The sequence below is a fragment of the Hermetia illucens genome, chromosome 2 (assembly GCF_905115235.1).
Source record: "Hermetia illucens chromosome 2, iHerIll2.2.curated.20191125, whole genome shotgun sequence".
In the NCBI taxonomy this organism is placed as follows: Eukaryota; Metazoa; Arthropoda; class Insecta; order Diptera; family Stratiomyidae; genus Hermetia; species Hermetia illucens.
Genome location: NC_051850.1, coordinates 34,918,915 through 34,946,168, shown reverse-complemented (window position 1 = coordinate 34,946,168; position 27,254 = coordinate 34,918,915). Strand labels below are relative to the sequence as shown.

General features: G+C 39.4%; 2 protein-coding genes across 2 annotated transcripts; both read right to left on the bottom strand.

Moving 5' to 3' along the window:
* Positions 1–837: 837 nt before the first annotated feature.
* LOC119648739 (aldo-keto reductase family 1 member B1-like) lies at positions 838–12,882 on the bottom strand. The gene is made up of 5 exons (XM_038050556.1): positions 12,660–12,882; positions 1,523–2,149; positions 1,248–1,456; positions 1,053–1,133; positions 838–990 (listed from the first exon to the last, which is right to left on the bottom strand). The coding sequence occupies exons 1-4, from the start codon at positions 12,732–12,734 to the stop codon at positions 1,091–1,093; spliced, it is 954 nt and encodes a 317-aa protein (XP_037906484.1). The 5' UTR covers positions 12,735–12,882; the 3' UTR covers positions 838–990; positions 1,053–1,090.
* Positions 12,883–18,007: 5,125 nt separating this feature from the next.
* LOC119649999 (aldo-keto reductase family 1 member B1-like) lies at positions 18,008–25,380 on the bottom strand. The gene is made up of 4 exons (XM_038052461.1): positions 25,154–25,380; positions 18,660–19,286; positions 18,380–18,588; positions 18,008–18,291 (listed from the first exon to the last, which is right to left on the bottom strand). The coding sequence occupies exons 1-4, from the start codon at positions 25,226–25,228 to the stop codon at positions 18,249–18,251; spliced, it is 954 nt and encodes a 317-aa protein (XP_037908389.1). The 5' UTR covers positions 25,229–25,380; the 3' UTR covers positions 18,008–18,248.
* Between the last annotated feature and the right edge of the window lie 1,874 nt (positions 25,381–27,254).

Genomic DNA, 27,254 nt, shown 5'->3' with positions numbered 1-27,254 from the left:
ACTAGCTGGGCATATGTTCAGAATAGGAATTACCGAAGATGATACGTGTCCCTCCTGTAATGAGGAAGCGGAATCCACGGAGCATTTCCTATGTGAATGCCCCGCCTATGGACGCATCAGGCATCAAATCTTTGGTGCCGATGTTCTCCAATTACGACGGGTAGCATCACATCCACTAACGGAAATCCTACGATACGTTAACGAATCCGGAATATTCCGTTAGACGGGGGACGCGAGTACAATGGGCCACCACGGCCTGAGTGCTCAGAAGCTGTAGCTTCTCCCCACCACACACACACAAATCCCCCCATACTTTGGGCCAAAGTTTGGCCAGAGCTGAACATATTTTTTTTAAGGATTGCGGGATCCTGAGTCCGCATCCACTTGATGTCGGACAGGACCAAATGAGGAGCAACTTACTCCCTCTTTTTTTGGTCGAAGTAAAGCCGTCTTCGCCTAATATTTTTAAAGATTGAAGAGGGGCTAAGCCATAAACGAGTTTTCCGTGGACCAAAAAGAGGCAGTAAATTGCTCCTCATTTTGTCCGGTCCGAAATCAAGTGGATGCGGACTTAGGATTCCGCAATCCTTAAAAGTACTAATTGTAAGTTTATTTGAGCAGATATCGGAATGGGACATATAAGCGCACCACCGTGGTTTTGTTTCACATTTTTGGGTTGGGCAATTTCCGAAAATAGAACCTCTCTCACTTTGTTTTACACAAAACCTTAAAAAATAGTCAATGAGAAAAAGAAAATGTACTACTAATCGTTTGCACGTATGTACTACGAACGTTCATTAATTCTTAATAAGAATTACCTGGTAAAAGGTAAACACATTTTCATTATAATAATACTTTTCTTTATTACAAATTAAATGACAACACTATCAGTGATGTTACATAATGCATAAGATGAGTTATCGTCAAGGCAATTCGCTGTGAAGTGTTCGAGTGTGATCCTCCATTAGCTTGTGCTCATGTTAGCTGGGCCTAAAATCCGATATTGGGTTATTGATTTGATTAACTGATTTCAATGGCAAAAATATACTCACCGTTCCGTTCTAATTATTGATGAATGGATAATTCCAAATTAATATTCATCATTGAAGGGATAGTCCTTATGATTTTTAGCGCTGAAATTGGTTGAAGATTGTTTATTTAACTGAACTACTTTGCTAACTTTTAAGTGAAAAAACTCAACCGACAGTTTGACTAAAAATTCTATGCAGGAAAAAGTAACTACTTACTCCAAAATAGGCACAAAGCGGTGACCGTTATTAAATGAGTCAATTGTAGCGATATTTTCTTTAGTCAGTTTGAAATCGAAAACATCGAAATTAGAATCAATACGACTCAGCGTAACTGATTTCGGGATAACAATAACACCACGATCAATTTGATAGCGAATAAGAATCTGAGCGGCGGTTTTCTTGTATGCCTTAGCGATTTCTACGATCTAAAATAGGAAAAGTATAAGCATATAACTTGATAAACAAATGAATGCAACAATGCCCGCACTTACTCTTGGTTCTTCCAACAAAAGAGGATCTCCAGGCTTTGCCCATGGACGGTTTGGTGATCCCAAAGGACTGTAAGCAGTGATAGCAATGCCTTTAGACTTGGAATATTCGATCAGTTTACTTTGATTCAAATATGGATGGCATTCAATTTGATTGACAGCTGGCTTAATGCGAGAATTGGCGAGAATGCTTTCTGTTTGCTTCTTATTGAAATTGGAAATGCCAATAGACTTGACTAATCCTTCATCGACTAATTTCTCCATAGCTTTCCATGTATCCAAGAAACTGGTATCTGAAAACTCCACTGTATTGTTTGCATCTCGTGGGAATAATGGTCCACCTTCTTTATAGCCCATGGGCCAGTGAATGAGATAAAGATCCAAATATTTCAAGCCCAAATTTTTCAGGGTAGTTTCGCAGGCTGGTTTCACTAATTCGGGACTGTGGAATGTATTCCATAATTTGCTGGTGATGAAAATATCTTCTCGCTTGATAGTGCCGTCAGCAATTTTAGCAGCAATTGCTTCTCCAACTTCATGCTCGTTCTCGTAAACATGAGCGCAATCAATATGACGATAGCCTACGTCGAATGCATGTTTCACAGCTGCAGCTACTTCTCCCTTTGGCGACTGAAATTGTTAAGAAAATTAGAATTTTATCGATCTGTAGGTAAATTTAAATTGTAAATTTCTCTAATACGTGACATTGAATCAACAAACAACATTTGCTTCGGCATTGTTCTATTGGAGTTGTATTTTATTATTACCTCATTAAGTCACTAATCGTTTGAATATTATAAAAGTTTCACGTGAAGTTATGCAATTTGAACTATAAAGAGATCCGGAACGATTCAAAAATTTGCCTGAAGTCCACATATTATTGTTCATAAAATCAGAATTGTGAATATTCCTTGTCAAGAACGTTTCAGTTCAAATTTTAGCCCAGCAAATTATCTACACGGTATAGCCATAAGTTCTGTCAGCACTTTGAAAATTAACACAGCACAGCGTTCATATACCGCTGAGTTGGTCTTGACACCTGTTTCACAAAAATGAATGCCTGTGACGCCGTCTTAGGAATTTCCCTATCACACTATCACTGAAGGAGGGTGGTATCCCCTTTGAACGCGTGGTGTTCGATCCTTAACTTCATAATTTTCGAATTTTTCTTCAATGGAAAAGATTTTTTTTCATCCGTTAAATTTTGTAATTTTGTGCTCATTTTTCGCGAAGCATTTTATCAGTTTTTCGCATCGCTGAAGACGGATTTCTTTTAATTTAGGCATAAGTAAATGGTTTTTACAGCGTCTAACTGGAGATCTTCGCGTAAAATACGACTCGTGGTCGCGTTCTTTTCACTCGCTAGACACTTCTATTTGTGCAGCGGATTACGATAAACTCTTGCACGAATAGCCTGTACAACATTCGGCTGTCGTACAGACCTCGGACGCCCCTCTCTCGGCCAATTTTCAATGTCATCTGTTTCTCTGTACCGTTGTAACGTTACGTGCACGAATCGTTCACTTATGGATAGCGATTTAAGCGTTGTATGAATCTCTTTGCCCGTCTTTCCACAGTAGTATAAAACAACAATGACGCGCGTTTCTTGTACTTGCCGAACCTCATCGTTTGGCTGCTCACGAACAACTAGCTGTAGGGGTCTGAAACTTAAGTAGGGATAAGAGGGGATCTGATACTACATGTCCACAGTATTGCCACTCTTTTTCGTTACTCATTTCTCTCGTTACGATGTTTCGCGATTTACTGACAGAACTTATGGCTATATTGTATATATTGCAAATTATTATTCCTTTTCTACTTTGTCGAGCGCAAAATCAAATTTGGTCGGGAAAATGTTGATGTGCGGCAAGAATACACGCAATAAAAATATTCGAAATGTTCGAAACTGTGTATGCTGTCCCTGCTCTGTCGCTCGCTACAATTAAGGGCTCACATGATCAATCAATCATACAATCTCGATGCGACCCGCATAACACTGAACTAATGACGACAGTAACAGAAGGAAACATCGCCGGAGTGGCAACGGTTTTGAAGGACATTCGTCCTGTGAGCTTTAGCTTAATAGAACAGAGGGAGAATATCTGAAACTGTCGTAAAGCATATTTTACGCAATGATTCAAAGAAGTGAAAGATCTAGGCACGGTTTTTGCCGCGCACTTTGACTACTGAACAACAAGAGCAAAGAGTTTCACATACAAAAATAATTGCAGAAAACGAGAGCTGGTGTTTTGCTTACAACCCAAAAACTAAGCAGCAAAGACCATCTTCGCCTGGCAAAAATTTCCCAATTTTTTTTTTGGCAGAAACGGTATTGCACATTATGAAGGGGGACAGACAATCAATGTCACGTTCTATGTGGAAGTACTAGCCCGTTTATGTAAGCATATCGGGCTCGTTAGACCAAAATCATGCATCGATTGAAGCTTTTTCTTATGCACGGCAATGCTCCCTCGCTTAGTGTTCAGTAGATTTTAGCGCAAAACCTGGTCGAAACCCTTACCACCCCCCTTATTCTCCAGATATAAGTCCTCTGAGCTACCCCGCATTCTCAAAATTTAAATTGGAGCGTCAAAGGAACGATTATGTAACCACCAAGAAAATTCACAGGGACATTGAAAGCGATAAAGGCGAACCAGCTTTGTAAAGCGATGGAGAAGCTAAAGAATCATGCTAATCCCTGTATTCGATGCACTAAAGAATATTTTGAATGAAAATTGTATTAAAAAATTTTTGTTTTGGGGAGCTTACTAAAGCAGTCGCTCAAAACTAATGGGACGCAAAATTTACTTCCAGAAAACACTAACATTTCAGAACTCATATCTTTATTCCTCCTCGCCTAGCCTCTATTTAGTTTAATACACTTTTTCCAATGCCCATACCCTGTTTTGAAGGAGCGCCGACGAGCTCCTCAGAATAATTATTAACCGCAGATTTCATCTTTTCATTGTCGGCAAATCTTACACAACTCGTTTATTTAAATTTGGAGAGTAATTAAAAGAGGGCGTGAGAAAGTCATTCGAATTTTAACTCATGAATATCTGGTATGGATACCACCAAATGCCATAACTTCTTCTAGCTTTAAGTTCCCAAGCAAACGTTTTGAAATGACTACCATTTCTGGGACAGCAACCTAAAAAGCCGAATAATCAAGTCCGTCCTGGATCAATTTCTCAATTTTCAAAGGCAGGTCAATTGCAATGTTATCATACTTCTATGTCTACGAAAACGGAAAATACCGACTATTTCTTCCCGTCTCCTCACCATTTAAAAAGCAGCCTCTTTAACCCAAAAAACAATCAAATCCTCTTCTTTGAATATCAAGAAATATACTCTGAATATTTGCGGATTCTCCGAGTGAAAGGATCGGAATCACAGCAAGAATATATTTTTCTCCCAAGAATTCATTAGTCAAGATTGGTCTGAACATCGAAATTGATGGGAAACGACCTAAAAGTCAGCTGATCAACGGTGGTTTGATACGCTGGATAGTGATTACAAAGCCTCGTGACTGCATCAAGATCAGATAAATGAGAGAAAAATGGGCAACCGATCACGACAAACCGACCTCGCTTGAAGAAAGAAGAATATACTTTTCTCCTTAAAAATTGACTACAAAATTACTAAATGATGGCCAGATAGATTACATATTTTGCGATCATGTCGAATATGAGAGTCTTCAAAAATCATTCAAATATGGTCGGTTTTACCTGAATTAAGTCAGTTTTGCATTCTTATCAACAAAATACATTATGTCAGATTTGCTTCGTAGATAGAAATCAGGATTTTATTTTGACATGGCATAAAAACAATCACTTTGAAATATTTGTAGTTAATCTCTGAACGTAAATTCATACGATTAACTTCATCTTATCGGTTGCTTTTATGTAACTTCTCTGACGACTTCTGGCATTCATCTTTATCAAGCACCCAACAGAATAATAACATGACTAAAAAAATTCAATGCAGTTGCGATGAATGTAATCGTTTTACTTGCTGGCTGAATGTGTAACATATACGACAATATTTATTTGCAATAACATTTTTGTTGAGGCCTGTACTTTTTATTACCTCAAAGATTGTGTAGATGATCTCTGAAATCCGTACGAAATTTTAACGTAGATTTGTTGGACGGATGAACATTTTAGAAGATAGTGAATATTAAGCATTTACTACATTGGAGAATACCAAAAACCATATGATTAAAGATCTGACGTCTAGTTTCGACGGACCTGATAATTTTAAATATTATTGGTATAATGTATAAGAGTACAACGCTGTTCCAAACATTCGTAACACTGACTTTACACTCAATACAACTACCCCGTTATGCTAAATTAATACTAATATAAACTCAAGCGATACCTACTCGAGAAAGTATTAAAAAACTTTTTAGAATCATTCAATGTGAAACAAGAAAAGATTTCAATTGTAAAAGCGGTTTGAAAAGGAGCATACAGCCAATGAAATGACCCGGGTATTCGAACGACTTGAATTCCATCGAAAATCTTGAGTGTTCCCGGTGACTTCAAATTTTATTACGACATATCCGGTGGCGGTTTTCAATTAAAATCCCGTTGGAAAAGGGTTACTTATTGCATCGTTAATTCGCACACCAGCACATCTCATGACGTGACTTTGATTCTCTTAAGCCAGATTAACAGTCACACTTTAAGCTCGCGTTTGCCCATTGGCAATTGGCTGACTGGTACGCTGATACAACAACATGTTAACGGCTTCAATATCTAATGCAATAGAAGAAGGCATGAATATGAAAATGAAAGTGAACAATACGTTGAATGGTGGCCGAACTGAAAAACTCGTAACCAACTATAACTTGTCGGATAAAGAAGTCGATGAAGCTATCATTCTGGCTACCAAGGACATTATCACTCCTATGCGTAGGAACAGGAAGCTTATTAAAGTCGATTAGTTCTAATATAACTCACTCACGCACGAAACACCTGAAGGTCAGGCAGATTTGGTGCACGAATCGCAAATACATTTTCCATAAACGCGCTGAATACCATGCGTTTCTCTCGCGGATCTACTATGCCAGTACGTTAATCTGAAAAAAAAAATCAAGCACAATTTAAATATGTTCCAAGGCGTGAAATAGGCTAACCAAAAAGCACAAATCTCGCAACTTCGTTCTGCCTCTATAAAAGTGATAACCCTTGCCGAATCCTTTGAGTCCAGCCTGCTGGTGATCTTGTAAACCAGTTGAGCCGATAAAGAAGTACTTAGCAGTTTTTTACAAATACTACCAGAAATGGGGCAAATAATCGAGACAAAAAGCAAGGAAATCTAGGCACCCTGATTCTAAGATTCATCCACAAGAAAGTTAAATGCTGGGTGATCCTACGATCATCAGTGATTGATATATGTTTACTAAGAAATGATGACTTCTTACTTGGTTTACAAAGTGAAAAGAAAAATCGCCCGTTTTTCATTTCTATTTGTACTGGTCGAGCAAAGCAAATCTAAATCCATGGGATCATAAACCTATGATACAGTGAATGAAAATGACTCATAAGGTTAAGGATTTACTTAAAATATCTTCTGCATACTTCTACATCATTTATCTATTGCAAAAAATATTTTGGTACAAATCAAAAAAATCACCGAATTTTGATAACCAATGTTCCAAAGTGTACCAAATCGCATAAACTACATATTTTTGCCTAAATGAAGGTTCATGCAATAGCTGTTACTCAAAATTAATAGAAATGTTTTGATACTTTGGTTTGTGCATTGTCCACTGACCATTAAAGTTTCAACTTTAAACCTTGATGGATACCATAAAAGAAAGCATTGCAAGCATTTTTTCTCCGAAGAATAATACGTTTTTGAATCTTTTTGAATTCCCTATTCAAAAATAAAAAAACAGTAGCTCAAAAGTGCATATCGCGTAATTAAAAAAAGGGGATTAAATAAAAAATTAGAGTCAATCTTGGAAAACCATTTATAGTTTCCGTTCGTATAAAATCACTCTACAACCACTCTCAAGCCAAGGGCAACAAAATTGTTGTTGACCAATGTAATTGATTCAAATGTGGAAGCGTTTAATCGAATTCTGTGTTTTGATTACATTAAATTGGGGAAACACTCGTCCGGCACATGCCAAATTGTATCTTAAAGATAAAATCTCCGTCGAAATTCTGAGATGAATTCAAAAATTATCTGTTTATTTCCATTTTGAAGCTTGCCGATTTTGAATCAAAATTTCAATATCAATTACTATTGTTTTAATTAATGCTGGAAAAATACCTTCGAAAAACCAAGGTATTTAATGCAAAAAAATCGAGAAAGCATTACAACAGTGCTGACATTATAATGGAGCACTCTCACTTTGTAAAGCAATTTTAGATGAAAAGATGAAAATTCATTCGGCCGCCGGTATATGAAAGGTTCTGCATGTAAAATTTCCTGCACAAGCCTCTCCTCTGATCGCCCTAGCAAGACAACACTTCCTAGCCCCCTAGCCCTTCGCAAATCACTCTTTAAAGAAACATCCGCATTATATTTGATCGATACTTGTGTACACAATAAGAGTCAGAATTGTGAATATTCCTTTGAAAAAATTTGTCAATTCTAATAGTAACAACAGAGATTTTGAATTAAAATGTCTTTTTGAAAACCCACATGTGGTCATATGGGCATCAAACAAAAAGGATTGGGCATCGCAGAACGGGTTAAATGATTGGCATCTGAATCATTTCATCTCTGTTGTAAAAAGATACTCTGAGGAGCATGACTTAACGCATAAGACCCGGTTAGTTTTGGAACAAAATAAAATTGACAGAATTACAAACGTGAAATTGTGAATTATGGAATAAATGGTCATCAGCAGCTGGATGATGGATGGAAAGAAAACGAGAAGCATCGCCACCAATAAACACTCGTTCTTCCTCTTCAGGAACGCATTAATCGCAGGGAGCCTGTATTCACTTCAAAAATTTTGTTATGTATGTGTTGTTCTATATAATTGGAATATTGTATCTCTCCAGGATGAATTTAAGAAGGCAAAGTTATATACCATTATTAACTTTATTTGAAGAGATATTAGTATGGAGAATATTTTGAGGCCTAGCAACTATATAAAGAACCTCCTTAATTTTCCCAGATCATTTGTTTTGGCAGTTACTGATGATGACCCTTAATTTATGTATGAAAATTTCCACCCTCCATTTCTCATCTTGTCAATTTATTAATGTATTACGAAGCATAACTGATCCAAGTTTCTGTATAATACTTTATTCGTGTGATGTTTCGAGCATTCCTAATTTTGTATTAATACCCAGCTTGAGCGCTATTTCTCCGTTCGAACTATGGACACAATTCTTAACCGTCTTTTGAATAATTCTTCGGATCAGTCCACATCTACTTCCCAACAATTCACAATCACCTTATCATTTTTTTAAAATGATTAACTCCTTGGTAATCAACTGTTTTGTTCTACCCATTGTTATAAATTGAAGGCGGTTTATCATTTTTAACGTCACTGTATTTGTGTGTCCCTCATTGTATTTGTGTTAATAATCAACCCTGAAAAAGGCATGCTGTTTAAAATGAGGAAAGATCCTGTTTCCCAGACTAGAAGCCGAATCTGAGTCCCATTGATGATTCTAGAAAAAATCGTCCGTTCGTTCCGTACTTTTTTCAAAACCAGCAGGAATGGTGGTAGCAACTCAAGAGTTCACTTCAGACTACAACGAGCAGAATTACAAATACAGAATAAACATGTCAGGAAACCGGAAGCTTGATGCTTCAGGCATAAAAGGTTTTGTGTTTCCCTATGTGAGGAGCGATGATTACATGACAATTCCGTGCGCAGATAGTTAAAAATTCGTTTTCCCTCTGTTTTTAGAAACCGACTTAAATAAATCATTTGATAGAAAGCACTGTATTGATAATAGTCAACCTCATACGCTTCACACTCGGATTTTAATGTTACCAAATGCGAAGAGCTTAATTTGGAATTATTATGTCGAATGTCGGGCGCGATCATCCTCATCCATACGGATTAAGTGACCCACCCACCGTAACCTATTGAGCCGGATTTTATCCACAACCGGACGGTCATGGTATCGCTCATAGATTTCGTCATTGTGTAGGCTACGGAATCGTCCATCCTCATGTAGGGGGGCAAAAATTCTTCTCTCGAACGCGGCCAAGAGTTTGCCATTTTTCTTGCTAAGAACCCAAGTTTCCGAGGAGTACATGAGGACTGGCAAGATCATAGTCTTGTACAGTAAGAGCTTTGACCCTATAGTGAGACGTTTCGAGCGGAACAGTCTTTGTAAACTGAAATAGGCTCTGTTGGCTGACAACAACCGTGCGCGGATTTCATCATCGTAGCTGTTATCGGTTATGATTTTCGACCCTAGATAGGAGAAATTGTCAACGGTCTTAAAGTTGTATTCTCCTATCCTTATTCTTCTTCGTGTTTGGCCAGTACGGTTTGATGTTGTTGGTTGATTCGTCTTCGGTGCGGATCACTTTCTCGAGGGCCAGGTTAAAGAGGACGCATGATAGGGCATCCCCTTGTCGTAGACCGTTGTTGATGTCGAATGGTCTTGAAAGTGATCCTGCTGCTTTTATCTGGCCTCGCACATTGGTGAGGGTTAGCCTAGTCAGTCTTATCAATTTCGTAGGGATACCGAATTCTCTCATGGCCGTGTATAGTTTTACCCTGGCTATGCTATCATAGGCGGCTTTAAAGTCGATGAACAGATGGTGCAACTGTTGTCCATATTTCAACAGTTTTTCCATCGCTTGCCGCACAGAGCAAATCTGATCTGTTGCTGATTTGCCTGGAGTAAACCCTCTTTGGTATGGGCCAATGATGTTCTGGGCGTATGGGGCTATCCGGCCTAGCAAGATAGTGGAGAATATCTTATGGATGGTACTCAGTAACGTGATACCTCTATAATTGCTGCACTGTGTGATATCTACCTTGTTATGTATGAGACAGATAATGCCTCGTTGCCAATCGTCAGGCATTGATTCGCTGTCCCATATCTTGAGCACAAGTTGATGAACCACTTGGTGTAACTGGTCGCCTCCATATTTAACCAATCCGGCCCCTGGCGACTTATGATTTTTTAGCCGATGAATTGCACGGACTGTTTCTCCTAAACTTGGTGGTGGCAGTATTTATCCGTCGTCTTCAGTTGGCGGGACCTCCAACTCGCCGATGTTCTGGTTGTTCAGTAGCTCATCAAAGTACTCATCCCATCGCTCCAATATGCCCACTGTAGGAAATCAGATTTCCCTCTTTGTCTCGGCAGGATGAGCATCGACGTGTATAAGGCTTCATCCTGCTGACATGTTGGTAAAACTTCCGCGCCTGGTGCGCTTACTCCCTGTACTTTTCGAGTTCACAGACTTGTTGGTTCTCCCAGGCTTCCTTTTTCCGTCTGTGAAGTCGCTTCTCCACTCGACGGAGTTCGTGATAAGTCTCTGCGCGTGCCCGCGTTCTTTGAGAATGCAACATTATTCGGTATGCGGCATTCTTCCGTTCCGTTGCTAGCTTACATTCATCGTCAAACCAGCCGTTCCGACTCCTTTTGCGGCTGGGGCTGGGCATTTGAATGGTTTAGGATGCGGTAAATTCGCACGAAATTGATAAGTTTGAACTGCTATAACTTTGACACTAATAGTCTGATTTTCATAAAACTTTGCATGTTCTCTATGCCGATGTCCTAGTACTCCTAGGATGAAGTTAAGGGGTTTTTTTCGGTCGATTTCTAAAAGTTGGTAATATACTATTAGTAATTTTATTTGAGCAGATATCAGAATGGGACATCTTTTGAGGCTTAGATTTAGATCTAAACGCGCCTTCCTGATTTTTTTTCGGAATTCTGAGTTGGGTAGTTTCCGAAAATGAGTCCTGTCTCACTTTAAGTGTGTACCTTTTGACTCCTTACCCGCACATTTTACAATTCACATCAAAACTAATGCCAGAGTCGGAAAGTACTAATTGAGATCCCACATGACTATATTCCATGAAAAAAATTTTACTCCCTCCCATTTCATGTATGGGGAGCCCCTCTTTAAACTGCACGTAAATTTATGTCACTCACTGTATGCATGCGATTTCTAGTTCCCATATGTCCACCAAATTTCGTTCGAATCGTTTCAGCCATTTTGGAGAAAAGTGCGTGTGACAGACAGACAAACAATGAATCGATTTTAATAGGGTTTTGTTTTACACAAAACGTTAAAGACATTCGGCTGTATGCTTAAACAAGTCGGGAAACCGGAAGTTCAGTATTTCAGGTATGAAAGGTTTTGTTTACTTCTTATGTGAGTATATTTGAGTGCAGAACTATCCCATTTGTACGTAGCCCGTTATGTATATGCATTTCACATGTCTGACTACTCACTTTAGTGTAATATTGATATTTAGTTGCAGTAAATTTACACGGTAAACTCAACTTTTACATCCCCTTTTACATGTATGGGGTCCCCCCTGAATCTCAACGTAGAAAGATACCACTCACTGCATGTGTGGGTGTTCACAGTTCCCAGCTTCTCACCAAATTTCGTGTCAATCGGTATAACAATTTCTGAGAACAGTGCGTGTAACAGGCAGACAGACAAACAAACAGACATCGAACCGATGTTAATAAAACTTTGTTTTGCAAAGAAAACTTTAAAAACGATCGTTATACAAATGTTTGGCTTCTACTGTAGTTCTGATGAATGGCTTTGCACAAATTCATCTTTCATTAACTATGGGCGGGTGTGAGTTTTAGCGCTGAGTGTAATAATATTATTCGCAAAGAAGCAGCACAGCTGATTTTTGCTACAAATATGCGTTTCCTGCTCTGAATTCAAGGTCGGATGACGTTGGAACATTCTAACCTGTTCTCACTAAGAATTCTGATGAATTCACCAAACCAACTTCAATACTGGCAAGAAATATTTCTAAATTGAAAAACCGTGGAAACAAGGAATTATCATTGAATTTCACACAAATGACTCCACCTTATCTACTCAACTCCAAATCACATTAAAGTATAATATATCCACGACTATTTATCTAACACCCAATTGCATGAAGGGAAAAAAGAACAACTCTCAGCCACATGTTGCCAAAATGCCTCCTACTTACCCCCCATGTTCCTAATCCAAGAATGGGCATCAATTTGCCACTGTTCAGTGTCACATTTGGAACCTTTGAAGCCATTTTACAACTATTTCTCACTTTTATTAACTAACGAATTAAAAAAGTTCTAGAATAAATCAAATTAATCGCGCGACGAGTTAAAATGCCGACACCAAACTCACTAGCCGGTCGACGACGAACAAATGTTGCTGGCGGACTGAAAGCACTCGTATATGAGCAGCTTGGAGTGCTTTGGACGAGTTTTTATCGAAAGCTCGATACCATAGATACGGCATGCACTAGGGTTGTGCGTGATCATGGCTAATCTCGGAAATTTTCCTATCTCCTCGATATTCTGCTGATATTGCTTGTGGCCATATTTAGCGTATCGTTTAATAAAGAGTTTAAGAGTTTATCTGTATGTGGAGCTTTAATATGTCCTCCATTGTTGGAGTATCTGTACGTGGCGGTTAATTCTAGTTTGTTCATTCATTTTCAATTTTGAAGCTGCATAATTTACAAAATGAAGTGCATGAAGGTGGAGAGTTAAACAAAAAATTTATCTTATCAAATTTTCTGACTGATTTTTGTCAATTTCATAATTATTCCATCTTATCGGCTACCTAAATGGTTGACTCTATTCGGATTCTACTCGAATTTGATAAGTTAAAGCCATTTTTTTACAACATTGAACAGTATTGAACATTCATTTCTATTGAAAGTTTATTCAAATGTTTGTATTTATGTATGGTTTTACAAATTCATATGCTTAAAAATTTCAATTCATGACGAAATTGACCAGAATCACGCAGTTAATAATGCTATGAAATGACATCAACTTTATCCAATTTAATTGAACTTATAGAAAGGAAATGAAAATATAAAAATACAATAAAGCCAGAAACAAAACGGCGCGATGATAGAGTTGAACGTGTTGGTCGCGTGCCCCGGTTACAATCCAGCTTGCGTCACAGTTTGTGCTCGCCTTTATGCTTGTTCCGCTACTGCAGACTTATCACTTGAACAGTACTAATTGTGCTGATAATGGGACTAAAATACAGTCTCATTAAAATCAGAAAAAAATCACCATAAAAAAAGGCTTCATGGATGCTGAAGCTCCACAAAGAAGTGAGCAGACGAGATAGAAAAAGTCTGAAATGCGAAAATAATCCAACAGACTTTAGGCACTTTCGTTTGATGGCTTACGCGGTCATGCACAAATGATTCCCGACAAATTTGATTAATCGGATCGTCCAAATTGTAAGCTAACTGAAAAAAAACACATAAGTGTGACGCTATTCTTCTAATCTGTTTAACCAGAAGACCAACATGCCCTGAAATTAGCAAATATACTTTCGAGAACTTTGTTGTTGATATCCTTAAGTTTCAGGTTATCATTGGTCCCCATCTGAGTTGATAACCCTAAGTCAAAAGCGACGTTAGTTCGTGGAAAGTTATTCTAGCCTTACATAATCAGTTTCTCATCAGTCTGGCATCAGACAGATTTTATTTGAAAATAACTCAAATAATTTTCGTCAATCTGACTAATCAGTCTATCTGTCATTACGTTTACCCTATTAGCAAGACTGATGCCAAACTAGGAAAGCGTAAATTAAGTCGGTAAGTCATTAATTGATTCCGTAGGTTTCTCACTTAGTCAATTAAGCAGCCCTGCGGTTGGTTTTGGAATACATTAAATTATTCTCTATTCCCTTCTGAAAGGTAACTAAATATGCTTGCTATTCACCCCTCAATGAGGCATAGTGCGTCAACCATACCTACGCGTCATCGTCTACGATTTCTGGAAATGCACTTTAGCTCCTCTAAGACTTCCTGAGATGCTTCGAGTCCTCTTCCATTGTTCTCCTAGGGTGATGATTACACTGCATGGCGTAACTAGCAATGAAACAGTGACCCTTACTTAATGTGTGACATATCCACTGGCACTTCTGCCCTCTGATCAACATGTCCACAGGTAACTGGCCTGCTCACCGACGAAAAACGCGAATCTGATGTGTTCTGTTGTTGACAGATATCGCAAGGCACGCTCTCACGATTCAGGGATCAGCTTCTGATGAGAACTTTATTGCAAGATTCCGCTCTGGGTTAAGGAGTGTCGATTTCTTATATAGAGTAGGACGCTGTCTATGAGAAACTACACACAGTTCAGAAGAAAGTTCCTAAAGATGATATTGTGATTGTCACCATGACCTTACCCGAAAATATAAGGGAGATATATGGTCTTGGTGACCGTAACAGCAACCGGGAAAGATTCGCAAACTTTCAACGCCCCGTCGTCGATGGAACACTATCATAGCACAGAGTCTGACCACCTATGAATAGATTAATCATATCACGATGAGCAGTAGATTTCTATCTGCCCGCAGGGGAGCAGAGCGTCGCTCTCCCAAATCCGACAAGCCTCTGCGACCCTCTTTCCGTTGAGCAGTGGGAAACCTTTCTGCAGGAATGATACACACTCTAAAAAAATTCGTGGATAATATTGTTGAATATTGGGCTGCCATCAAAAGTGTCTTTATCTCTGTTGCGATTAAAGAAGCCCCAAAAAGACGATGGCTGATTGCGGAAGGTTGGAGGCGGATCGATGAATGTAATGTCTGCTCACTGAAGTTTTCGAATCTAAAATATATGTGGCAGTTTCTGATTCATCGTATAATAGGTACAACTCACTCTTCTACTTACCATCTGTCGTCCATAAGATTCTCTTAAAGACTCGACATTCAAAAATATTGACTTCTGGTCTCCAAAGTGATTCATCGTTCATATTTGCCTGATGCAACAGAGGACGTCCCACAGAGAAAACTCTAGGTTCGTGGTTAATTTTACGGGCATCCTCCGCTTTACTGAGAATGTCTGGTCAATCGTTGACTTTTTTCGTTGAAATCAGATACTAGCCAATATTATCTAGTGTAAGCTCGCGGTATTTCTAGCGATTAAATTATCTCAAATAATTAAGACTTGCATTCTCTTTTCGCTAGGAATTTTTATTAATCTTGCAAATTCCTATATTTCGGGAACCTTGTTTCCTTCATCCAGCATCGTCATGTCAATTCGTTCATTGATAAATCTGCATTCTTGCGTTTCACATTTTTCCCGTTTTTGAAAATAGTGTGCGTACGAGAGTCAAATACTTTATTGCTTACCAGTTTCAGCTCTCTTACAGAATCCAGATAAACAGTGAACTGATTTCAATAAGGTTTTGCTTTATACAATGCCAAAAAATTTTACCTTCAAGGTTGTTTGGAAGAATTCTCCTGAAATTCTTCGGAAAAAGAAGGCTTCTGCCATAAAGTTTATCGATTAGGCGCTGTTATCTATCGATGAGTTGGGATTATCTCCATCTGTGTAAAACTTAATTCGAAGGAAATATATAACCCTCATAATAACGATCAATAATTGAAAAGTATTTCACTTTAGAGTCGTCGAAAAAGAAAGTTTATGAAAAGCTGAAATATGTAGCAATGGTACAGTGCTGATAATGGATAATGCTGCTCTGCTTAGAGCGCCAAAATTTACAGAGAGAAAGAGTTACGCATCGCAGCTAGCTACGGCAGAGAATCAAATATTTGTCAGGAACGTCTTCTCCGAAGTGTGAATAACATATCCTCATCATTATCATCGAGGGATATGAAGTTACAATAAAATCGATGAAGTGCGCTAACTGGGTGGGGGATATGATGGCAGAGCTCCCGAAGGCAGCGGCAAGCACCTGTTCATCAAGTAGTTGTACCATTTGTGGGGATCTGCATTCAACAGCTAACCAAGAGGAGAATAAGGAGGCACTAATGCTAAAAGCTGTAGTAATCGTGGTATGTAGAACCACGGTATATCTAACAGGCAGTACTCACACTAAATGGACCGGACTTGCGAATGTATAGGGGAGGCTTATCCGTACCCATTATAGGCCCTCAACATTTGGCAGTATTTACATGTGATTTAGTGCCTATGATGTTCACCGATAAGCTTCTCCAATACATTCGCAAGCCCGGTCCATTGAGGGTGGGTACAACTTGTTGATGTACTGTGTAAAGGCTGCCCACATCTCTCATGTAATATTCCAGGGGTGCCAGCCTTTAGAAACTCCCCTGTAAATTTTCAGAATAGTGCGTTGGTTGGTTTCAAAGTTACGTTCGTTTGCGTGACGTTACTTTCGTTAATATGGAAAACATGGACAATAAGGAGTTTTGTGTAAACATACATATGTTTTCAATGGTGAAAAACTGTCAAACAAAGAATCACTTGAAAATTGTTAAGCCTGAAACACAACAGCGGAATGACTGCCTGCGTCCATTACACGGACTTGTATCGAGAAATATACAACAAATCATCATCATCAACGGCGCAACAACCGGTATCAGGTCTAGGCCTGCCTCAATAAGAAACTCCAGACATCCCGGTTTCAAGCCGAGGTCCACCATTTCGATATCCCTAAAAGCTGTCTGGCGTCCTGACCTACGCCATCGCTCCATCTTAGGCAGGGTCTGCCTCGTCTTCTTTTTCTACCAATATCTATATCTATTCCTTATAGACTTTCCGGGCTGAATCATCCTCATCCATACAGATTAAGTGACCCGCCCACCGCAACCTGTTGAGCCGAATTTTATCCACAACCTGACGGTCATGGTATCGCTCATAGATTTCGTCGTTATGTATGCTACGAAATCGTCCATCCTGATGTAGGGGGGCCAAAAATTCTTTGAAGGATTCTTCTCTTGAACGCGGCCAAGAGTTCGGAATTTTTCTTGCTACAACAAATCCGATGCGCAATGTGGCAGGCAAAAAGTTCGGAAAATTGAACTTTACGATGGGTGACAAAACATAGTTTGTTGACACTTCACGACATTTGCAATATAGCGGCGCTTTTCGTTTTCGGCCGATACTTTTGAATGAACTATTGAACTATTTGCATTGTAAGTGCTAATTATTAATGTCACTTGCATTAGACCCGTCGCTTCCATTCATAAAAATTGAACTTAAACCGGAGGTGGCATTTAAATGTAACATAAATAATCTCATAACATAAAATACTTGAAGATTATGTGCAATACCGAGATTTTGTGCGCGGATAATCGACTTGCGTGCATATTTTATGTTAAGAAAATCATACAATTAAATGCCACTAAGAGTCCCAGGGATACGAACCTAAGCGCACAAAGGACTGTTTAAAAATCATTAAGCAGAACCTCCGGATTATAGTGGAAATACTCACTGGTCACCTACCACCTGGGGAAGCTAGGGGAAACTACGCTGCCTGTAGGTTCTATGTGGAGTGTGTCGAAACCAGTGCAACTTCCCTTAACAGAATAATAATAATTCCATCATTCAAAACACACTTACATTATAATAATACTTTCTTTTATTAACAAAACAACATCCAACAAGATGAGTTGAACAAATTTGTACAAACGCCAAGCGATTACCCATAATGTGCCTTTGACAGTAATTTTCCATTAGATTATTCTCTTCATTGTTATGTCTGAGATTCGGTTTATTCAATTCGTAAACTGATAATCAATACCAAAACACACTTCCCCGTCGGTCCCAAATGTTAATGAAGCATCTTTTCATAACAAATTAATATTCATCAGCGAAGGGGAAATCTTTATGGTCTATGGTTCTGAAACAGATTTTAGATTTTTTGGTAAATTGGATATTCTGATAATAGATGCTCATTCAGTTTTTTAAATTACTATAATTATACTTACTCTGTTGAAGGTACAAAACGGTGATTATTATTAAATGAATCAATTGTAGCAATATTTTCTTTAGTTAGTTTGAAATCAAATACATCGAAGTTAGATGTAATACGACTTGCTGTAACTGATTTCGGAATAACAATAACACCACGATCGATTTGATAACGAATAAGAATCTGGGCGGGGGTTTTGTTGTACGCCTTGGCAATTTCTACAATCTAGAATCGAAAAAATATAAGCATTAGAACTAATATATAAATGTTTCTATAATAACAATAAGTGTGCATACTTTTGGTTCTTCCAACAAGCTTGGATCTTCTGGCTTCGCCCAAGGACGGGTGGGTGATCCCAAAGGACTGTAAGCAGTAATAGCAATGCCTTTAGAATTGGAATATTCTATCAGTTTGCTTTGGTTCAAATACGGATGGCATTCGACTTGATTAATAGCTGGCTTAATGCGGCAAATAGCCAGAATGCTTTCTGTTTGCTTCTTATTGAAATTAGAAATGCCAATGGACTTGACTAATCCTTCATCAACTAATTTCTCCATAGCTTTCCATGTATCCAGAAAACTGGCATCTGAATATTGCAGTTTATTGTTTGCATCCCTTGGGAACAATGCTCCACCTTCTTTATAGCCCATGGGCCAGTGGATGAGATACAGATCCAAATATTTCAACCCCAAGTTTTTCAAGCTGATCTCACAGGCTGGTTTGACCAATTCGGGGCTGTGGAATGTATTCCATAATTTACTGGTGATGAAAATATCTTCTCGCTTGATAGTGCCATCTGCAATTTTAGCAGCAATTGCTTCCCCAACTTCATGTTCGTTCTCGTAGAGATGAGCGCAGTCGATGTGGCGATAGCCCACGTCGAATGCATGCTTCACAGCAGCAGCTACTTCTCCCTTTGGTGACTGAAATGATTAAGAAAATTAGAATTTTATAGATCTGCAAGAAAACAGAATAGTGTAAATTTAATTGTGGGATTTCAGCATTTGTTTATTTATATTGCATTATTATAACCACAAATCACTGGGGTGTTTATCGTATTTTGCATTGAACCAACAAGATTCGGTAATCAGGATGAGAAATTAAATTGTTTTGTTCACTGTAATCGCCACAATTCCACAATCATTGTTCTATCTTGAGAATTGATTGTTTTGATATAGAGTCCCCTCAAATTTAAATTGTTTTTTTTTGTTCTATCCATAATGTTTTCAATCTAATACCCTCCCTAAGCGTGGCATAGAAGAGTAGAGGAAGAGTGCAAGCTTCTTGGAAACTCGATGGGAAATTGATGCGCCGTACCCCAAACAGGGATCTTTGGCAATCATATATAATGTCTTTAAAATAAATTACCAGCCACTGACATGAAAGGATTACTATTAGCAATTTTAAAATTGATACAAAATGAATGGTGTGTAAACGAACCGTGTAAGGACTGATCCTAATATAATATATTACACAGAGTAACAAGGGATTATCCCTGAAAAAAGGGGGCGAATTTTGTTTAAAGCTCCGCATCTGTGTTGAAAAATCCCAGGACAATCGTCAAGAACACTGAGGAGTGAGGAAATGTAGCAAGATCCAGCAAAGTGTGCAGAACAATCTTCAGCAACATAAAATATGGAGGAAAGAATTTTGAATCTTTGCAAGAATTGGAGACATAATGAATATATTTGTGGCTGGAGATAAAAAGAAGGTAATTCTAGAGATCGCTCAAAAGTTTTTTCGTGGAATTTCTGTCTCAAGGTGGAGTTCTGTTTTTATATCATCATGGTAAAGTTAGAATTTTAAACTTTTCCCACGGGTGGGGGAGGATGGGGAGGGTTTGCAGGAAGAAGGGGAACAGTCTCCAACTCCGTTGAAAAATTGTGGTTGCCACCCCCTTTAGAAAGTCATGGCGCCTCGAGATGGTGTCATTTTGATGTAATAATGATGAGGTTTGATTAGTAATCTTTTCCCCGGAGGAAGTAAAGGAAGTATGGATGGAAAATCTCGTTCTTCAAATCCGTCCAGAAATCCTGCCGATTGCTCACCTCTCCCGCTTTCTTGTCAAGACATGGCACTTCAAATGGTGGTAATTTGGCGCGGTACCTTTCGACATAATGATTACCTCCGCCTGCACGTTGTGATCGCTGGGAGTTCTTTTTTAATAAAAAACTGCAGACGTAGAGGTCTAAAAATGGGACAAATTGCAGCAACTGGTTCTCAAGGTAAGGGTTGGGTAGGGCTAACAATCCTACAAGGAAAACCGAAGTTATGAAGCCACAGAAGGAGCCTCGGACAGGATGGATTTCACAACGACGAACCCGGTAATGAAAACGGAACAACGATTTACGCATTTTCTCATGGATCGTGCGCTCCCTGTATAGACCGAATGCTGCTCAGCACCTAGCCAATAACCTGTCCCAATATTAGGCTGATGTAACAGCGCTACAAGAGATATGCTGGACAGGAACCGGTTTCCTGGGGAAGGGACATATATTATAGTGGCGTCCAGTGAACCATGTGCTCGGAGTAGGTTTCTTAGTTAGCCAAAAAATGAAACCTGCTGTTATCGGCTTTGAAAACATAAGCGAAAGGCTATGCACTCTGCGTTTGCGAGGCAAATTAAGAAATATAAGTCTCATTAACGTTCACGTTCAAAGGATACCTTCTACGAGGTAGTCGAGTGGACCCTTAAAGCCTGTCTCAAGTATGATATCAAAATCATACTTGGAGATTTCAACAGTCAAATAGGGACGGAGCCCGTATTCAGGAGATACGTCGGCTCCCATAGCTTACATAGGGATACCAATGATAACAAACTACGGATTATTCACTTAGCAGTATCGCAAGAAATGGTTGTTGGAAGTATCTAGTTTGCGCAGAAAGCGGTCTGCAAACATACGTAGGCCTCTACAGACAGGACCACTTTCAACCAAATTGACCACGTGCTGATCGAACGCCGCCAACTCTTAGCCTTGATGAATCTCAGAACATATGGGGGGAGGACGAATCACTATCACTATCTTGTTGGTATAGTGCTCCGGGCTCGAATTATAACACCGAGACAAATAGGGAAATCTGATTTCCCACAGAATGGGTATATTGGAGCGATGGGTTGAGTATTTTGATGAGCTGCTCAACAATTAAAATATCGGCAAGTTGGAGGTCCCGCCAACCGAAGGCGACGGACAAATGCGAACAATACCAAGCATGGAAGGAACAAGCCGATGGAATCACAGCCGAATTTGTTAAATATGGAGGCTAAGCGATTCATCAACTGATGATCAATATCTAACGATTAGCTACGAGGCATTATCTGTCCCATACATAAAGGAAATATCACGCAGTGCAGCAATTATATAGGTATCACGTTGCTGAGTACCATCTATAAGATAAAAAAATCAGCAACAGATCAGATTTTCTTTGTGCGGCAAGCGATGGAAAAACTGTTGGAATATGGACATCAGTCGCACCATCTTTTCATAGACTTCAAGGCCGCCTATAACAGCGAAGCCAGGGTAAAACTGTGCACGGTCATGAGCAAATTGGGTATCCCAACGAAAATGATAAGACTGACTGGGCTGACCTTGACCAATGTACGAGACTAGATAAAAGTAGCAGGATCACTCTTGAGACCATTCAAGATAACGGTCTGAGACAAGGGGATGCCCTATCATGCATCTTCTTTAACCTGATCCTGGAGAAAGTGATTCGCGATGCAAATGCTAATGCAGAAGACACCATTCACTTCAAGTCTACCCAACTACTGGTCTACGTTGACGATATTGACATTATGGGAAGGGGGAAACAACCTGAGATCTACAGTCTACATTCATCCAGATCGAGCAAGCGACGCGAAATCTTGGGTTGCACATAAATGAAGGCAAAACGAAGTACATGGTTGCAACGTCAGCGCCAAAGAACAAAGAAACAACAACATCGAATCATCATCATCAACGGCGCAACAACCGGTATCCGGTCTAGGCCTGCCTTAATAAGGAACTCCAGACATCCCGGTTTTGCGCCGAGGTCCACCAATTCGATATCCCTAAAAGCTGTCTGGCGTCCTGACCTATGCCATCGGTCCATCTTAGGCAGGGTCTGCCTCGTCTTCTTTTTCTACCATAGATATTGCCCTTATAGACTTTCCGGGCTGGATCATCCTCATCCATACGGATTAAGTGACCCGCCCACCGTAACCTATTGAGCCGGATTTTATCCACAACCGGACGGTCATGGTATCGCTCATAGATTTCGTCATAGTGTAGACTACGGAATCGTCCATCTATGTAGGGAGCCAAAAATTCTTCGGAGGATTCTTCTCTCCAACGCCGCCAAGAGTTCACAATTTTTCTTGCTAAGAGCCCAAGTTTCCGAGGAATACATGAGGACTGGCAAGATCATAGTCTTGTACAGTAAGAGCTTTGACCTTATGGTGAGACGAATCGAATCGCACTGGTCAAACGAAAACAATAAAGTTAGGACACTACAACTTTGAGACCGTTGAAAATTTCTCCTATCTAGAGTCGAAAATCGCAACCGATAACAGCTATGACGATGAAATCCGCGTACGGCTATTGGCTTCCAAAAGAGCCTATTTTAGCTTACTAATACTGTTTCGCTCGAAACGCCTCACCATAGGATCAAAGCTCTTCCTATACGAGGCGTTGGGGGTCACCTAATCCGTATGGATCAGAATGCCTCAAATGGAGCGATGGCCTAGGTCAGGCCGCCAGACAGCTTTTGGTGGACTTCGGCGCAAAACCGGGGTGTCTGGAGCTCCTTTTTAAGACAGGCCTAGATCGGATACCGGTTGTTGCGTCGTTGATGATGATGATGGTGAATAAGGTTTTCAGTAAAACAATCATTGCTGCGATTTGAAATGGGGGTTGAAATTCAAACTTTATCATTATGATAGAAAACTTTTTAAAGGGGAGGAGAGAGAACTTCACCTTTCCTCTCTATGAATTTCTCTTCGCTCTCTCTAGATTTGTTATTGCTTTTGATGATGGTTGAATAAACTAAGCTGCACCCTCTGAAAGGTGAGTCTAAATACGCAAACATGATCCACCTTTTCTCATTCCTTTCACCTAAATTTTACATTCCCTTCACAATGAAATGTAATAATTTCAATTATGAAATGAGAATGTTTTTCAGTCCTAATCCTTCATAATCAAGAGAGATTACTATGCATAAAACGGTTTCTCTTTTAAGGAGGTGTATCAACATTGAGGTTGAACGCTTGCTTGATTTTCTTTAATTTGGAGATCACTGCTTCCTCTTCACCATAGCTCTCATTTCTCATAGGATTCATTTTTTTGAAGCGCAAACCCAAAACGGCCCCACATTATTATAAGGCAGAAAGATGCATCGGATGAGGATGTGAACCATCAGGGATCCTCCTTGATCAACTGCGGCATAACTAACATACCAACTAATCAACCGAAATATCTGAAAAAAATTGCAGTGGTCCGGATACATAATATTTAGGCCTCAAAGTACCCTACGTGACTGGAAACCGTCCTTTAATTTATCCTAGATTCATAAAATTTGTAGTAACATAATATTGGGAATCATACTACTAAGTTCACTATTACTAAAAAGGTAGGTAAAGTTATAATAAGTCACACACACGCTTTTGCACAAATTTGCTGCAATCTAAGGCTTTGAAGGTCAGAATCACACTAAAGTGCATTGTCCGGAATACTGAATCCATAAACTTTGTGAGCTACGTACAAATGTTTATTTTTACATAAGAAATACACACAACCTTCCATATCGGAAGCGTCTAGCTTCCAATTTTCCCACTGGTTTACATGCTTTCCCCAATGGTTTACACGTTTTCGAGAGCCGGTAATATGTAGTTTTGGACAGGAGAGACTCCCCATTCTTGTACATTTGATTCCATAGGACCGGTCCCGATGGATTTAAATGAGGGCAAAAAAGATGGACAGCCTATATTTTTTCAACAACACAGTAAAAGATCAATGAAAAAGAAACTTTTACCGAGAGTACCACACACGAGTGGATTTGCCTATACGTCGAAACATATCATTTGATGTTAGATTCACTCATGTATTCGATTCCTTAACAAAACTGTCAAAATCATAACCCAAAGTGGCTTTATGTACATATACATAACATGCAGGCATAATTAGCTTAAATAAACACTGACTCCTTTTAGATCTGTGGTATTTCTAATCACTCAAAATCTCGCCCATGTATTTTATTCATAATATTTGCATACTGCCGGCTTTCACGTCTTACGTCTTAAATAATTTGTCCGTTGAAACTTGATTTGATTTGATTTACAGCAAAACTGCCATTTTATTTTCAAAGCTATTTTGGAATTTTTAATTTTAATATTTTTTATCTTATCAAATCTGAGCATGCATGTAAATTCGCAACTGTTGAAAGCTTAGCACTTCGAATCCATCTTTCATCACTTATATGTAGGTGGGCGAGAATGCTAACGAAAAGTGTGCGCCACAGCTGATTTTTACTACAACCGTGTTGCGCGTGCTTTAAAGCCAAGGCCGAGTAATGTTGGAATATTCTAATGTGTTTTCAATAGAATTTCTGCAATTTGCGGAATTCGCAATAGGTGCTTCTAGCTTTGAGAATAAGGGATTGTTATTTGAATAGAATATCACACAAGCGCACCCACATTGTTAACTCAGTTCATTAGTCAACTACAACGTTATTTTCGCGACTATTTATTAAGGATCCAATTTTGTAACGAACAAGATCAGCTCCGAGACACATTTTACCAAAAGGACCTACTACTTACCCCCCATGTTCCTAATCCAATAATTGGCATTAGCTTGCCAGTATTCAGTGTTACATTTGGGACTTTTGAAGCCATCTTAAAAATTTCTCACTTTTAGTAACTAATTAATAATCCTATAAATTTCTAGAAAAAATTGAAGTTCCCGCGCGACGAGCTAAGATGCCGGTACCAAGAACCAAACTCACTAACCGGTTGACGATGAATAAATATTCCTGATGGCATGGAAGCACTCATATAAGAGCAACCTGATTGTTTTAAACCATGAATGATTCCTGACCTTGGTCCATAGCTAGATAGAACCATCTGTTCTTCATAGTTGTGCTTTAGACAAGTCGCTATCGAAAGCATGCTCGCGTCAGCTACGCAAGACACTAGAATGGTGCGTGATCAGTGGTAATCTTGGAAATTTTCCTATCTCGCTGAGTTTGGTTGATAGTTGGGGCCACATTTAGTCTGGGCGTTGCATAGTGATCTAAAGGCCCCAAAAAGCTAACTGAGAGTGCAGAAGAAGGGCTAAATTTTGGATCTAGATATTTCTTAAGTTGCGGATCACGAATTTGAATTCTGTTTTGCTACATCTGATCAGAATTTAAAGGAATGAACACAATGCTAGAATATTTCAAGCAAAAAACTCGGTGTTTTGAGTTCTATTTCTGGGCTACATACATAGGAGCTGTTTTTACGTTTTTAAGGTTTTCAAGTGGATTAACGGGCTGCCTGTCCACCTGTCTGTCTGCCACGGCCATTTTCTCAGAAACGGTTACTCCTATGAATGAATGATATGATATTTGGTGAAAAGCTGGAAAGTATCAATCCCCTTGCATGCAGTTAGTAACATTGTACTATGTAGAGTTTCAGGGAGAGTCCCCATGCATGCAAAAGGGGGTATGTATTTTTTTACCAAATACAGTCATTTGGGGGCGTCAAATAAAACGCCTTGACAAGTACGATAGGGGGGAGGGGGATAGAGATCAATTAGTTCCTAACCCAAAAATCGGAAAAAAAAACTATGGTAGTCTGTGTACACGGTATCAAGGCCTCGAAATGCTCTCCGTACCTTGAATACAGAAATACCAAAACTCGATTATTAAGACTTTATTTAAAGGTGAAACCAAATTAAATATACAAATCTATCACTATCTTTTCTAAAATAATATGAATGCGTCCAATATCAACATTCTTCGAGTTCGCTATCGTGCACTTCAAAACTATTAGTATACACTAACTCCTCGATTTCCTCATTATTATAATGAATATTGTGATCATAATGAATATCGTTACGATAAATAAAGTTAATAATATATAGTATGTTACTATATTTATTATTTGTATATTTTTTTGATGGGGGTGGTGGGTGGTCAAAGGGTAGTATAGGTCCCAGGGCGAAACGTGGATTGGTACCCACGATGGAGCATAAAACCTGGGAAATGCCTGCTGAACCAACACCAACAGCTCTATTGCCAAACCCCATCTCCACCTCCACGTGGTGACCGCTGGGAGCTCTTTCTTGACGAAAAGCTGCAGACGGAGAAGGATGAAGGCGAGTCTCCCGCGCCTAAAAACGGGACAAATTGTACCAATTGGTCCTCCAGGTTGGGGGTTGGGTAGGGTTGACAACCCTACACGGAAAACAACTTGTTACGAAGCCACAACAGGAGCCTCGGACAGGACGGATTTTAAAACGACGGACCCGGCAACGACAACGGAACAACGATTTGCGCATTTTCTCATGGAACGTGCGCTCCCTGTACAGAGATGAAGCTGATGAGCAGCTAGCCGATACCCTGTCCCAATATAAGGCTGATATAACATCGTTGCAAGAGATACGATGGACAGGGACCGGTTTCCTGGAGAAGAGCCACTACACCATATATTATAGCGGTCATCCAGTAAACCATGTGCTCGGAGTAGTCAGCCAAAAAATGAAACCTGCTGTTATCGGCTTTGAAAACATAAGCGAACGGCTATGCATTTTGCGCTTGCGAGGCAAGTTTAGAAATATAAGCCTCATAAACGTTCACGCCCCTACAGAGGAGACTGCAGAGTCGGAGAAGGATACCTTCCACGAGGCAGTAGAATGAACCCTCGAAGCCTGTCCCAG

Bases quoted from the DNA above. Each gene is read 5' to 3' on its own strand.
- LOC119649999 (XM_038052461.1), bottom strand. From the start codon at position 25,228: ATGGCTTCAAAAGTCCCAAATGTAACACTGAATACTGGCAAGCTAATG. The intron at 19,287-25,153 runs GTAAGTAGTAGG...TAATCATTTCAG, and splicing joins TTGGATTAGGAACATGGGGG to TCACCAAAGGGAGAAGTAGC. The intron at 18,589-18,659 runs GTATGCACACTT...TTTCGATTCTAG, and splicing joins GCTTGTTGGAAGAACCAAAA to ATTGTAGAAATTGCCAAGGC.
- LOC119648739 (XM_038050556.1), bottom strand. From the start codon at position 12,734: ATGGCTTCAAAGGTTCCAAATGTGACACTGAACAGTGGCAAATTGATG. The intron at 2,150-12,659 runs GTAAGTAGGAGG...TAACAATTTCAG, and splicing joins TTGGATTAGGAACATGGGGG to TCGCCAAAGGGAGAAGTAGC. The intron at 1,457-1,522 runs GTAAGTGCGGGC...TTCCTATTTTAG, and splicing joins TTTTGTTGGAAGAACCAAGA to ATCGTAGAAATCGCTAAGGC.